Raw genomic sequence first — 16106 nt, 5'->3', positions numbered from 1 at the left:
TAATGTGTCTTAACAGAATCAATTCTTTAAAATATTGCTTAAAATAGCAAAAAAATGGGAGGGGAAACCCTGCTGCTAGACTAACAAGTTTTAATTTAAATAAAACAGCAATATTTAGTATCTATAAATTACTGGTCCAGGATGAAAATGTCAACCACTTGTTTATCCTCATTTGTGATTGGCAAGGATATGAGGCCATTACCAATTTAAATAAATTTTATTTAAACAGGTGAATCTCGTTTTCTCTTTCTTAAAAAATATTTCATAATAATCTAAGAATCTTGCTTACCCTTTGATCACCACCTTCTCTTCGAGGATCAAGTTTTTTCGCAAAGTGTCTCAAATTATCATAGTTGTGGAAATTACACAGAGAAACTAGATCCTGTAAATAAACAGAACAGGTATATGAAGTTAGCTATTCATTGGCTATTGTTTTTTCATAATTTAACAAATTATACTAATACTATCCAAGTTAAACTATTATTTCATGCAAAACACTACTGCATGTTAATAAAGCAGCATGGTATGTCTAGAAGAATGATGAAATCAGAATAAGCTATGAATACAAATTATAAGATCACTGCTTACGAGCATGATCATAGGACTCGGCAAGTCCAATTGTGTAACTTTCATTTCCAATAAAATGGGCATTCTAATAACAGGTCACATGAAAGAATTCTTCCAAATAACCATAAAACACCACAGAAATATAAATAAATATTCTGGTTATAATCTATTATAATCTATAAGCAATCTAATTTTATTTTTTAGGTGTTATAGAATATAAGAAAACTGAAAAATAAATCAGAATTTTAATTAAGAAAGTCTGCAGAAGATCCTGGGAAGTAATAAATGTAAATAAATCAGAAACTGAAATATTAGCAAGAGCTGGGTCACAACATAAAATACTGAACTGGTCAAGTATAGTAACAATTTTAAACTACACTGCTGCCCTGGCTGGTGTAGTTCAGTGGATTGAGCACAGGTCTGTGAAGCCAAGGTTCGCTGGTTCAATTCGTAGTCAGGGCACATGCCTGGGTTGCAGGCCAAGTCCCAGTTGCGGGTGCATGAGAGGCAACCACACATTGATGTTTCTTTCCCTCTCTTTCCCTCTCTTTAAAAATAAATAAATAAAATCTTTAAAAATAAAAAATAAGAAAATATTGCAGTGCTTATTTAAAACAAAAAACAAAACCACCCAGAGTTTTAAAGGTAGCTTATGGATAAAGATATTCCACCATACAGGTTTAAAGATGATACAGTAAACTATAATAATCTATAATTTATGTTGGGTTTCAAATACTTCTCCAAGTTAGTATCTTTTGCTGAGCTTTTAGAAACGGAAAAGTAATTATAATCATAAATATTTAAATATAAGCTTCAAACAAATATAATTTTCTGTGAGAATGATTATATGAGAGCTGTCTTGGTAGAGGTACTTTGAAGTCCTCTATGAGTACTTCCATGGCTACCCAGGCAGGCAGGCAGGCAGGCAAGAGTGCCAACAATTAACAAACTATGAAAATGAGTAAAAAATAGAATCATTGGATGGCTCAACTTATATGATCATTATTTTCATTAAGAAAACATGCTTACATGGCAGAAATGAATTCCCTTAACACTGTTGCCCATCTTGTCCAGGGGTGGGGACCAGCACATCATGCCCATGACATTCGGTACAACTAAAAGAATGCCCCCAGCAACTCCAGATTTTGCAGGAAGACCAACCTGAAAATAATTAGAAAAAAAGGAAATTTACGTTAACATTTTAAAATAAGTAAAGTTATGACCAACAATAAAGTAATTGGTTAAAAAATTATGGTATATATCTATACAGTAGAATTCCAACTTTAAAAATGCCATAGGTATTTACCAACATGTTTATAATACAGTAAATGAAAAACAGTTGGGATATATTTAAATACAGAAAAAATTCTGAAAGATATATTCTAAGGAATTAAGTAGACTGCATCTAAATCATGGAACTATGTTTTTATTTTATTCTTTTTGACTATATTTTCTAATTGTTTTATAACAATCATATGTTTCTTTTAAGTACAAACATTATTTTCAAAAATATTTTATGACTAAAAAACAATGAGAAATTATATCTTCTTAAAAGATTCTCTGTGATGTCACAGAGAAATTCTGAGGAATAGAGATAAGATGGTAATTCAAATTAATCCTCTTCAAAACATTTACCTTTATATTATTATACAAAACTTGACAACAATTATGATAAAATACAAAATTAGTATCATGGGAATGTTCTTTAATGGCTTAATTAACATTCAGACATCAAGTTTCTCTTGCTAGAAGTGACCTTGCACAAAATAAGCACAACAAAAAACTTACCTCAATGGGACCTACCAATTTACAGGGAATACAGGGGGCAGTGGAATGTATAAGCAAAATCTAGACTATGAGAAACTATGTAAGATAAACAACCCAGTTTTTTCCAACCAAAAACAAGAAAAAGAGGTCAAGGGAGAAAGACCGTAGATTAAAGAAGAAAAATAAAGGAAGACACAACCAATCATAATGTAAGGCACTATTTTCATCCCAAGTCAAACTGTAAAATAATAATTTATAAGACAATCCAGATAATCTGAACATTAGCTAAATATTATGATGTTAAAATTAAATTTATTTTTTTATATGTAAAAATGACACTGGGTTCAAGAGCCCTCCCTTATCACTTAGAATTACAGACTGAACTATGGCAGGGGTGGGGGAAGTAGGTGTATATGCAGATAAAACAAAACTGGTCATGTATTGATAATTATTAAAGTTGAGTGACACATTACATTAAATCTGTTTTTCTGTTTTAAAATTTTCAAAATAAAAAATATACATTTTACAAGTGGCAAATGCGCAACAGAGCTTAAAGCAGTATATTTTTAAGTTTTAACTTTAATATACTTTAAGCCCTTTAAAAACACCTATGACAGGGATGTCAAACTCATTTTCACCAGGGGGTCACAACAGCCTTGCAGTTGCCTTCAAACGGCCAAATGTAATTTCAACTCCTTAACAGTTAAGTAGTTACACTTACAGAGTCCTAAAATTATTTTGGCCCTTTGAAGACAACCGGAAGGCTGATGTGGCCCCTGGTGAAAATGACTTTGATACCCCTAGATCTATGGCTTTAACCAAAAATGTTAAACATTACAATTATGCACTCTTTCTGAAGTTAAGGAATTCTTGAGGTATACTGTGTAATGCTAAGCATTAACAAGTAAAAGTAAAGTCTATACTAACCTTGTACCTTGGAATGCCTTAAAAGAAGTGATGAGGTTCTATAAGTAAAACTTCAAGTTGTTAAGAACATCCGGGGGTAACAAATTAAACTTGGAAACAAGCCGTTCTCTCAAAAATTAATGTACAATTTAAAAGCAAAGTTCAAACTGCATTTAAAAAAAAACTAGTCCAGACTGGTTTCTTGCCATAGAAAATTAAGATTAAATGATAACTTACATGGAAAGCAAACTGCCCTGAGAAATCATACATGCCACAGGAATGCATCAAACTCAATGTATTTCGAACTGCTTCAGGGCTCAGTACTCTTTCACCAGTAATAGGGCAGAAACCACCGTTAGCCAGTGTTGCAGCCATCACACTAGCTGATTCACAAGTTACTTCAATGGAACATAGCTAAAAGGAAGCAAAAACCAATTCTGAAAATTTAGCCTCACATTAGTTTTAGTTAGTACAGCTGAATTCTAAGATAATCAAGATTTTTGATTTGAACAAAGTTATAGCCCCTTTAAGGTTTATCCTGATTTGCCCAGTTATTCAGTCTTTTAATGGCAGAACTAGGATAGGAAGAGCCAGGCCCTAAGCACTAATATTTGTAAATATCCCATGTGATATTCAAAGTTGCTTAACATTTAATGCTTTCTGTAAGATATACAAATATAATTATTAACTCAACAGTGAAAAAGCATCATATATTTTTAGATAAAGTAACATAACATCAGTACAATAAATAGCATCAATGTGAGAAATTGCCACTTCAGAAAAAAATTTTAATTGCCTGACATTTCACCTATAACAAAGCTCAGCATCCCCATATTGGCAAAGGACTAGGTGAAAGAAAATCTAAGACAGCTCAAGCTGGGATATTCTGTGGGCCTAAAGCAAAATGTTCCCTTTTAAACCATCTATTAACACTCAAATATTTATTTGATATAGACTATGGGTGCTTGATATGCTATAATGAATAAAAAAAAGCAAGGTTCAATTACAATTGAACTTTGTAGAATGAAATTTTTGTATTTATATATAATCAAACTGATGGAAACAGTTTACCTACACTAAACCAAATTTTCCCATAAAACTAAAATAATAATTGTGGTCTATTTTATTATTCATTAACAGCAACCAAAATGGAGGAATAGTAGAGGAGAAAGAGAATGTGGGAATGGGGAAGAGAAAGAAACAACTGAGATCTCAACTTACAAACTTTCCTCATTCACACTTCAAGGTCTACATACAAGAGGCTCAAAGGGGTTTGAAGTCAGCAAGAAGAAAAACTAATCAACCATAGTGAATTAGAAAAATGACCGGATGCCACTTTTTTACTGACTTTCACTTTTGTCTATATACTTTAAAACCTTTTCCCAATTTCCCCAAAAATACAGAATCTACTTACTATATTGACCCATACAACAAAGACTTAAAGTTGGTTTAATCATAAAAAGCTTTGTAAAAGAAATAAGACTTAAATTCCAAAAATCATTTAATTTACACTTAGTATTAATTGGGATTTCGTTTGTCATAAGGTAATACACTCCTAGTTTGACAAATCCCAGTTTGTATACTTTCCTGAAACTCTGATGAACATTCAATTAGATGCAGACCCTCTACAAAAAAGTAAGGCTTCTATGGCTGCTTCTTGATTTATGCACTGAAGTGTAGAAATTTCACAGATTTAGAAGCATGTAAACTGTAATAACCCAAGTTAAATATGTATACCAAAGCAAAAGACCTTTAACATACTGAAGAAATTCATATGGGCTAGGGGAAATAATAAGGACTACTGGATAAAAGTAAGTATGACACTATATAGTTTCAAAGAAATTTCATACAAATTATTTTATGTTCTTTTCAGGGCAGAAAAGTTAGGTCAAGAATATGCCACAGAAAATGAAACTGGCGCTCACTAACTGAAATTAGGTCAGATGGCTCAAAAGTGGCCAGGTTAGACCTTTACACTGATAATCCAGATTCGAAAGTTAATAGCTCTTCACACTGGACAGGTGACAAGCTCTTCACCTGGACTTCTATCAAATCTATCTCATAACAACTGATCTTCTATATTCTTTAAGATTATGAAAAGGTTAAAATTAAAATACCTTCAAAAATAAAGACAGGCAAATACAAACTAAACTAGAAATTAACAATTTGTTACTAGGCAGCTTCACATTACAGACCCATCAGAGGCACTAATGGTATTCAAGCTGTGAAAATGAACTGAACTGAAAAGTATGGGGGCTGGGGCTGAGGGAAGGGAAGTTCAGGAAGACTATCTTAAACTGAATTCTACACCACAGCAGATTGTAAGTGGGCCCTCTCCCCCAGAAATATGTAGAGAGTATAGCTTGCTACTCTAACTTCAAAGAGAACCACTATGTGACACTGCAGAAATAAACTGAGAAACTGTAACTTTAAAATACTATAAACCCTCCAATAAATAACTCCTCCAAGCAAAATTTAAAAGCTAAGAAAAGAGAGTTCATTTTATAGTAAGAAGAAGCCAATTTCTGGAACTGTATTTTTGACAGTTCTTACATATAATATGTTTACACAAATAAAAATTCTATTACATTCTGAGCCATAACTTTTTAGGAGATACAGACACGAGATTTTCTTTCATAAGCACATTTTTTTTTGGAAGTCAATGGATAATGCATATTCTCTTTGCCTAGAGCTAAGATTTCAGAGATATCTATATTCTGCAAAATGTGATACACACATTTATTTATATACACATTTCATACATTTAAAGTAAATTACCTGGAAATAGAAGTCTAATATACCAACCATGTCTGTGCCTTCTGGAAAACACTGAAAAAATAGAAAGGCAATTAAAAGCAGAAACACAGGAAAAAATATATGCACAGAGGTAAAAGATACAAGATTAATTTAAAATGTACACAAATGTTTCATTTTAATCGAGAACAAAATAGCACATAACCTATAAAAGGGTATAAACATGAAATAATAAAGAACAATAAAGCAAAATTACATCATATATAGATTTCTAGACACTAGTTTAACAGACAAAAATAAACTGGTTCAAATTCATAAACCAACTTACTGGACCAGCCACTTAAATTTTTAAAAAATCAAATATAATCAACAACACTCAGGCATTACACTTTTGAGTAAATGGGTGGGTCCTTCTGCAAAATCTATATTAATATAACTAGTCAAATATTTGAATACTGCCAGATACAAATCAATTTAGTATTAACATTTTGATAGCATTAACTCAAGGTTGTTTGGCAAAAAACCTTCTGAACCTTAAATAGTAATAGGTAGTTGCTTAAAATCTATTGTTGAGTGCTTAACATACATCTTCATGTATTTTATTAAGTAAAAGAAATAGAAACAACATTCAAAAACCTTTTTTTCTTTTAAGTAATATCCTATTGCAAAATTTCGATCTCCACTTTCTCTTTCAGACTGAAACCTAGAAGAAAAAAAAATTTGCTTTATTTTCTGTAAAAGTATGGTTTTGTAGTTTAATTTGTATATCAAAGTGCAGTATAAAGAACACTGAATTAATAGTCAAAAAGACTGCTGGTTCCAATCCCAGTTCTGTCAATAGGCTTGCTGGCTGTGTGGCCTTGGGCAAGTAATTTAAGTGATAATTCTTTCCATCTTAATTTTCTCAGCAATTAAAATGGTTAAAATGAGCCACGCCCTTTCTAATCTGCATATTTTGTGAATAAAGAAAATAATAATGAAGTGCCAAATATTCTACCATTAAAATGTACTAAAAAATGCAGAATCTTCTGACTACTTCAAAAGTACAATAAACAGTCAATTCCAACTAACAGATTCCATGGAAATTTCACTGTGACAGGGACGCATGAAATGGGCCTTATAGCATTAATTGGATTAACAGATTTCAGGTGGAAGCCTAGGCACCATCATCAACAGTTATAAACGTATAAAATATAGAATTTCACCCAAGAATAGCAAGTATTCTGGCATATCTGGGAAATGGGATTCATGAAGAAGAGTGGAGAATCATCAAACTAACAAAGGAGACTATGATCAAATTATCAAGATTGATAGATAAATGCTAAAAAATCCAATAGCTCCAAATTACCAACAAAATGAAAGTGTAAAGGCTTTTAAACAAGTTATCTTGTCAGCTCTACATTTTAGAAGGTTAGCTCTAACATCAGCTTTGGAAAGGGGAAAAAAGAAAGGAAGAATGATGCTATTAGGTGACTACTGTAATGAGAATTACAGAAAGCCTGAACTTACTTAGGTAGTGGTGATAGAAATGGAAGGAGAGGTATGATCAAACATGAGAGGAGTTGAGCAAGTCTTCAGACAAGATGGGAAAAAATAGAGAACAGTGTGGCGTCTGTTACACAGCCTAGGTATCTAACAAAGTCTACAGAAAGAATGGTGTTATCAATAGACAAGAAGATCCCTAGAACAAAGAGTAGCTTTGGAAGAAAGAGAGTGAGTTTTGACTCAGATTTAATTCCACAAATTTGAATATTATTTGAGAGCTCAACCTACAAGTGTCCAGAAAGCTCCTGAAAAAAGGAACTTTATAAATAAAGGACTAACCGCTGAACAATTATCAGTCCCTAGCACATAGTTCTGTTTACCAAACACTCTATCAAGTGCCTAATACCCGCCAGGTAACAGGATTACAGAAATGAATTGGAAGACACTCTAAGTCTTCAGGAGGACAGAGTCTGATGGTGATGTTGGGGCAAAGACAGATAGAATAAGTTGAATAAAATACGGTAATATGAGAGCACAGAAGAAGGGCAAGATGAGATTACTGAAAAACTTCCTGGGAAAGATACTTCGGCCGACAAATAAAAGTTGGTAAGGCAGACAACCTGACAATTTTTGCTCTCTGAAACATACAAAGCATCATCTAATTATTATTCATTCCAAAAGTGTTTAAGCTTTATCTAATCAAAAGGAAACAACCAGACCTATTAAAAATAGGGAATATCCATTATAGCTCCTGTGCCAGATCCAACCTGCTGCCTGTTTTTATAAATAAGGTTTTTGGAACAAAGCCTCATATTGTCTAGGGCTACTTTCCTACCAAAACAGTAGAACTGAGTAGTTGTAACAGAGAATACAAGACCAAAATATTTACTCTCTGGTCCTGAGTAGTTGTAACAGAGAATACAAGACCAAAATATTTACTCTCTGGTCCTGAGTAGTTCTAACAGAGAATACAAGACCAAAATATTTACTCTCTGGTCCTTTACAGCAAAAGTTAATTCCTTCTCTAGAAAACAACTAGTTGGCATACTTCTCAAGAAGCCATTTAACAAATATTTTTAAAAGCAAGGGACTAAGGCAGGGGGGCTGTTGTACTTTCAAAGACAAAAGAAACCTTGATTAGTTCCTAGAGGAAGAAAAGGCCATAATACATATTTGGAGGAAATTTGGGGACATTTATATATTGATTAACATCGCATTTTTAAATTAATGTTAATACTCTTAATTAAAGAGTGTTGCTGGAACTGGAAAAGCTGGTCTTCCATTTCCCATAGAGAAGAAAATAAACAGACAACCAGCTTTTCTAGTTCCATTTCTTGAATAGTCCCTCCTCCAACTAATGATGTTTTACCTCACATCTGTCACTTATCAACTGGTCATTCAACTATGGTTTGGTTTCTGGGTTCTCTAAGCTGTCCCACAGAGATTAACATTGGTTAATAAAATTATAGGATTCAGGGGTACAAAATTCTGTAATACATCACCTATATATTGAACTGTGTTCACCACCCCAAGTCAAGTCTCCTTCCATCATCACACAGTCTTTCTTAATTACTACAGCTTCACAATAAGACTCCACACCTGTAGGCAAATCTTCCTCTCCCTTATTCGTCTTTAAAATATTCACAGATATTCTCAGTCCTTTGATTTTCTCTATGTATGTTAGAATTCAGGTCAAGTTCATGAAAACCCTGTTGTAATTCTGAAGGGAATTACATTGAAGCTAGAGATCTATTTGGAAAGGATTTATATTTTCATGCGATTAAGTTTCCCTATTTATGAACACAGGATATCCATTCATGTATTTTGTCTTTCTTCAAGGTCTTTGTGTGAGCAGGATTTCTGTGTATGGTTTTACAAATTATTTCTTAGCTTTGTTCCAAAGTAAGTTACAGATTTTTTCTAGTATACATTTTTAGATATTAACTTTTTATGTCCATTTTATGTCTAGCCACCTTCCTAATCTCCTATTTTTTCCAATGGCTATAGACTTTTGTGTTATCTCCATAGATAATCATAGCATGTTCAAATTAAGACACATTTCCCTCAAAAAAAAAGGGGGGTTGCTGGTATTATACTAACAGTTATGTAGGAGCATGCCCTTATTCTTAGGATACCTGTGCTGAGTTATTTAAGAATGAAGTGCCATGATATCTACAACTTAATTTCAAACAGTTCAGGAAAAAAACCACACACATACATGTATATATGTGTATGTAGAGATACATATATTTTTAACTGTCTAGATAGGCTGATAAAAAGCAAATGAGACAAAATATTAATGAGAAAAATAAGTGAAAGATATCCAGATACTTGTTCTTTTAACTTTCCTGTAAACTTCAAAATTTCATAGTAAAAAATTGGTATAAAAATCAAGTTAGCCAGGCATAGAGAGATTAAGATGAGAGGTAAGACAGGTATTATAGATGCACATAAAATTAAGTGCTACTTACTTGAAGTAAACTTGGGGGCCCCTTCTAATTCTATTACCCACAAGAAGTTTATCAAAAAATACATAAAGCATTTTAAGTGTGCCCTCCTACCACCCCAGGTAATTTAGAAATCATTTCCTTCTAATGACCAAATTTTAAGTTAGAATTTATGCACTGAAGTAAGACCTAGAACTAACAAGGGAGAATAGGTTAATTCTAAACACAATGTGTGCATATAAATGGAGTAACAAAGCAGTATTTAAAATAAAATTCTATAATCTAGATTCTTTAAAGAGGAACGACCCATTATAGAAACCTAAGTCATAAAGCAGACTCACGTTGCATTACTGAATCCAACATATTCATTACCAGCCATCTTATTCAAAAACTGCATCACCTATAAAGCAAAATAAAAAGTATCAGTATCAAATAAGAAATATATAATGTAGCACGAAAACTGAATTCTATATTGCACTTACATAGTCAAATTTTTCAGCATTATTCACTCCTTGCTGCAAAGAAATGAGACATAAAAACATTAATAAAGGCACCATCACAGTTAAGTTTTAAATGAATAAATATCAAAATTTCAAACTATCATTAATATACTGCACATTAATATACTGCACATCAATTAATATACTGCACATTAGTACTTTAAAATCTAGTAAATACTTCTAAAGTAACTTAATATTTACATAAACTATATACATATTTTTCATTAATACCCATATGTTGAGAATGGATCTGAATTACAAAGGGAATGCTTTATTTTAAGTATAACTTTACCCGATCCAAAGTTACAGAATTTTAAATACAAGTTACTCCAAATCCCCTTATCTTTCAGGACAACAGATAATCTGCTAGAAAATGTTATATATTTAATTTCATAGTTAAAACAACTTAAAATAAAGTTTTACCCTTAGAAAAAAATTAATATATATATATATTATGGTTTAAATTAAGAACTTACTAATATTTTAAAATAACCTTACACCAGTATTAGAGTTAGAAAAATGAGTTATGTTGCAAAATTAATCTTTTATAATTCTATTATATGCAAATATTCTTGGATAATTTTACTATAAAGTTCTAGTTTTAATATATCACTTGTTACAGAACACAACTTAAACTAAAAAAAAAAACATTTCATAGTCTCTAAAAATAACTACATTTGCATTTAGCATTATTCCAATTCAGAATATGGAAGATGTATTGTTTCATCACTTCTATTTCTGACATGTTAGCTACTGCAAATGTCAGTAGGCAAAACCTATGTAATGTAGATCAGTTCAAGTAGCCAAATGGTTTCATTTTACCTCAGCGAAGTTTACAAAGCAGTAAGTTGTAGATCTGAAATCAAACGTATTAATCGGTGATATGCACCCAAGAGAAACAATACATCTCTAATTTTTAAAACAGGTTTAAAATAAAATAATTTCAAAACTATAGTTTTAAAAATGAAAAATTTTAACTTTACCCTCAAAAAATCAAAAACATTACATTCAAAATTTTATTATGGGGGGAAACCTCTATCAGAGTATTATTTGATTGAATAAAGCCAAGTTCATTCTCCACTTTGTAAGTGTATTAGAATGTGGCTGATAGTCTGTGAAACCTTACAAATCAACTTATTTAAGGAAAGTATGTGCAATCACACAATCAGTTGCTGGAAAGAATACCACACTATTTCATCAACATTAGGTATTAACAAAGCTTAAGCAAGATAAGGACAATTTAGCTACAGCTATATTATAATCATTATATATTTTCTCTAAAGCATCCTTGGACATATTTTACATTTTCTTTCCTTATAATACACCAGAAATCAAAATGTAGAAATGTAACTCCAAAGCTGTTCAATGAAAAATAATTAAAAGAAGAAATTACCAACTTCATTGAACTGTTGCAGTTGTCAAAATATTCCATAGATCCTAATGCTGTAAAATATGTAACAACATTTAAACCACAAAAACCTTTTCAACCTTTGAAAAAGCACAAAAGAAAAAAAACAACTCTTTTGGAAAAGGATGTCAGCATTTGCATTGTGATGTCACATGAATAATTATTGGTTATACAATTAATCAATGTAAAACAAGTTATATTGAACTTTCATTATCTGACCTAAACTGTGCCCTAAAATTAATAAAGGTTTCTCTATTTAGCTGTCCTGTGTAATAAAAAACAAAAACTGTTTCAATTCTAGACTATGGTCACATTCATGTTCTTTGTAGCTTGTAGCTTACTAAATTCGAATATGAGTAAGTTTTGCTTCTATGCTGTTTTTAAAGAAACCATTGATATTTACCAATGCCTATCATACAAATTTGGGTAAGCTACTTAAAATGTTCTAGGCAAAACAAAATTATTGGAATGATTATGTTGACTCAAGTCTCTCCAAAACTTCCCCATTTAAATGTAAAAGCACTTGATTGTTTGTTCCTATTATCTATCCTGGAAATAGCATTTAATTCTATAAATATATTTGCCCCAGCATGTACCTCAGGGATATACGGAATCTAACAATCATTATAATAAGTCATGTTATTTTAATTTTGAAAGTTACTGCATAAAGTTTATTTGCAAAGATGTTAGGGAAAAATACACATACAAAATAAACTAGAATAAATACCCTCCAAACAAAAAAAATATGAACTGTAAAAAAAAATCCATCATAATTATCAAGTAGCAAGGTGCAGCAGTGTGAAGAAACAAATGTGAAAAGTAAAGATGGGAATAGGTACATGGGGGCTGGTTATACTACTCTATTTTGTGTATATTTGCAAATTTTCATGTAACATTAAAGTAAAAAAAATTGCTAGTAATTTCTCAGGCTAATTTACAAAATTGTTCCTTAAGAATATTTTCTTCCTCCTTAAAACGGTAATTGATTTTTAGTTAGGTCATGTATCAATAAGTATTTTCTATCACTAGAATGAGTATAGTTCTCTCACTATATTAAATTTTTACAATGTACAAGTTGAGAAATACTGCTGACAATAGATGAATAGATGGAAATAGAAAAGGTCTTATTATCAGCAATGTCACTCAGTATTTTACACATCTACTTAATTATATACAAAAGTCACAGTAATCCTCAAAAATTATGCTTAAGGCTGACACTAAAAGTAGCAACTTGATTAAATCCTTTTTCCATTTTGCTGAAACCAAAGAACTGAAAACAACCTGGTATACAGGAGGACCTGTTCCCAGTCATTACAGTGACTCACATCCTCAATATCACGGACTCCACTATTTCAAAATGTTCTCTTTTGTTGGCGCCCAAGAGGTTTTAGAACCCGAAACAATGCACCACAGTAAAATTTGGGACATGTGAGAGGTATGGCTTTTTTCTGGAAAATGGGAGGAAATCTGGACCAAAGGTAGATTAGCTTTAAAATATGCATATATGAAAACTGAGATTTGGAAACTGATAGTCTAAAACTACAAATGCCACTTTTTCTCCTGGGAAAAATAAATCCTATACCTCGGGATGTATGTTTATCCCAGCTTTAAATCACTCTGCAGCATTAATATATAGTGTTATTTTAATATTGAAAAAGTTACAGTAGATATAGCAGAAAAACTTTTTAAAAATAAAATAGACAAAATATATTTACCAAATTTCTAATGACTTTTAAAAAGCAAAGCATGTGGCTTATTTGAAAAGAGTAGCAATCAGACCCTGAGATTAGAAAATTATATATATTTATTTTCTATAAATGTACCTACCAAATTAAAAAACTTACATTCCTTTAAAGAAAACTTTATGAATAAAATTTGATAAAGAGGCAGAGAGTTTTAACACTGGCTAATAAAAAATATAACTATATTATCAGAGTATTTTTAACAACCTGTTTTTACAACACACTCAAATTGAACCATGTATTACACATTTTAACAGGTGAAAATATCATTAACAGGGATAAATTTAATATAAAAATGACTAAAGTCACTGTATTAATCAGTTTTTATATGCAAATCACTCGATTCCATTCATATAGGATGGAGATGTAAAAGCCAGTTGACAATTAGAGATGGTAGAGAAAAGAGGCATAAAAGAGGAAAAAAGAAGTAACTGAAAATTTGATAAAATATTCTCAGTTTAATCTTGACAAAAAATGCTTTAAAACTAAAAGTAAGTACTTGGAGAATTACAATAAATACTACAGGTAAAAAAATAACATTCAAAATCTAATTTTTTTCATAGATTAACCATAAAAATAAAACAAGAGGAAAGTGAATTCTGTTGGCAAGAAATTATCTAATTTCATTTAAAAGAAACCTCAAATACATCAACTGATATAAACATGAAGTGAATAAACCAATATAATCCTTTCTTATGAATACCAGCAAGTCCAAGGCATCATCCACTGTTCCCCAGAGCAACAAACTACCTTAAAAATGTGGCTTACAAGCAAGACTGACAGGTTATTGGCTAAGATAACCAAGCTGAGCATTACATACATATTAAATTTGTCTTGATTTTCATGGACCATGATTAAATTGTTTTAAGAGACAGAAGGAAAAAACTATGATTTTTTAAAATTAAAAAATACTTCTGATTTACAAAAAATCGAACAACTTCAAGTGACAAAAACTGGAAACTACCACTAGAAGAGATGTACCTAAACAATGAGGACAATGTAACTTTAACTTCTTTACTTTTAAAATAAAAAAAAAAAAAAAAAGCAGAAGCCCTGGCTGGTGAAGCTCAGTAGATTTGAGTGCAGGCCTTCGAACCAAAGAGTTGCTGATTTGATTCCCAGTCAGGGCATTTGCCTGGGTTGCCAGCCAGGAACCCAGTAGGGGTTGTGTGAGAGGCAACCACACATTGATGGTTCTCTCCCTCCCTTCCCCTCTGTCTATAAAAAATAAAATAAAATCTTAAAAAAATAAAATAAAAAAGCAGAAGAGTGGCAATAATCTTGTAATATGCTGTCCTCATTTTCATACCCTAATGCTCAAATTATCACCAGACCTAACTTTTAAACTGAAACTAGTGGAATTTTTACCAAAGAAAAAAATTACACAAGGATACTGCTATTTCATCCAGAATAACTGTGCTCCTTTCAAATTTATTTTTCCTCTTTCCTTTAAATCAAGCAACCACATTATCATCATGAAATAAAACAACTGCATCAAAAAGTATTCCTTTAAATTTAGTAGCTACCATAGAGAAAAAGTATAGTACCTTCATGTTTTTTTTAATTATGTGCATTTTATGTACAAAATGGCATTTCTTTTATTAAGGTATTTACCTATGTAGCTTTGTTTAAATTTTTAAATATTGGTGGTTTCCTATAAGATTAGTAGTTAAGAATTTATGCAACAGGTTCCTTCTGTCCAAATCCTCCTTTTTTCCACAATCTGCTAATCCTTTTGAGCATTTGCTCTGCCTCTTCCCCCATTTCCTGAGGATCACCACCAATCCTACAAGGAGAAAATATCAATACTACAAAATTATAATATAATGAGTCTTACTAAAGACTCTACTTAATTCTTTGTGTGTGGGAGGGGAAGTAACATAGAGAGAATATTTTAATAGCACCATACTAAAGTCTTGAATTTTGAAAGAAAAATAAAGCTTTAAGGTCATTAACTAAAAGAGCTAAAAAAAGAGAATTCATATCCAGTAGCCATGGTAAAATACCCAAACTGTGGGTAGTCAATGCAAGCTCTTTGAGAAAAGGCCTGGGTCTTACGGATACTAAGTACCCACTAAGTCTCAAGAACATCTATATGCACCACCAAAAATTAGATGTGACTCTTAAGTCAATAAATTTGTATGTTTTGTATACATTAAAAATTCAGAAAATAAAATTTCTGCTTCTTGGACAATATAACCATGCCAGGTAAAGTCAATATGTAATTAAGAGAAACAGCAAACAGAAAAATCAGATTTACCTCAAGCCCGATTCTGCTACAGTTAGAACCTATATAAACTTGAGAGGGCTGGCCTTGAAGACCCTTTCAGCCACAGATTACCTCCATTTCAATTACCAATTCATAAATATGATGTGATCATATAACTTGCAGAGATCACATACAATTAATTATAAGAGTTGTGAATTCTTTTTTAAGTGTGTAAGAACAGTATTATATTGATACACTGGGGCAGTCAGTTCTACAGAGGTCTGTCAGGCTTACCCCTCTAAGATTTAGATACACACACGC

The 16106-nt window shown here is 31.7% G+C and overlaps 1 protein-coding gene across 3 annotated transcripts in view; it reads right to left on the bottom strand.

The window, feature by feature from the left end:
• Positions 1-16106, bottom strand: part of GLS (glutaminase) — an 81105-nt gene that overhangs the window by 29135 nt on the left and 35864 nt on the right. For 2 of the 3 annotated variants that reach the window (XM_024563941.3, XM_024563942.3), the window contains exons 8-14: positions 10409-10441; positions 10268-10326; positions 6631-6697; positions 6019-6069; positions 3478-3654; positions 1597-1728; positions 290-382 (exon numbers count right to left, since the gene is read on the bottom strand). In XM_024563941.3, coding sequence (XP_024419709.2) covers positions 290-382; positions 1597-1728; positions 3478-3654; positions 6019-6069; positions 6631-6697; positions 10268-10326; positions 10409-10441 — 612 coding nt within the window. Of the gene's footprint in view, positions 1-289; positions 383-1596; positions 1729-3477; positions 3655-6018; positions 6070-6630; positions 6698-10267; positions 10327-10408; positions 10442-11248; positions 15349-16106 lie in introns of those variants that run through there. The other variant, XM_053918881.2, reaches the window with a different exon arrangement.

This window comes from Desmodus rotundus, chromosome 2, assembly GCF_022682495.2.
Source record: "Desmodus rotundus isolate HL8 chromosome 2, HLdesRot8A.1, whole genome shotgun sequence".
NCBI classification, from domain to species: Eukaryota; Metazoa; Chordata; class Mammalia; order Chiroptera; family Phyllostomidae; genus Desmodus; species Desmodus rotundus.
The sequence above is the reverse complement of the archived record's forward strand: the minus strand, read 5'-3'. Positions and strand labels throughout refer to the sequence as shown.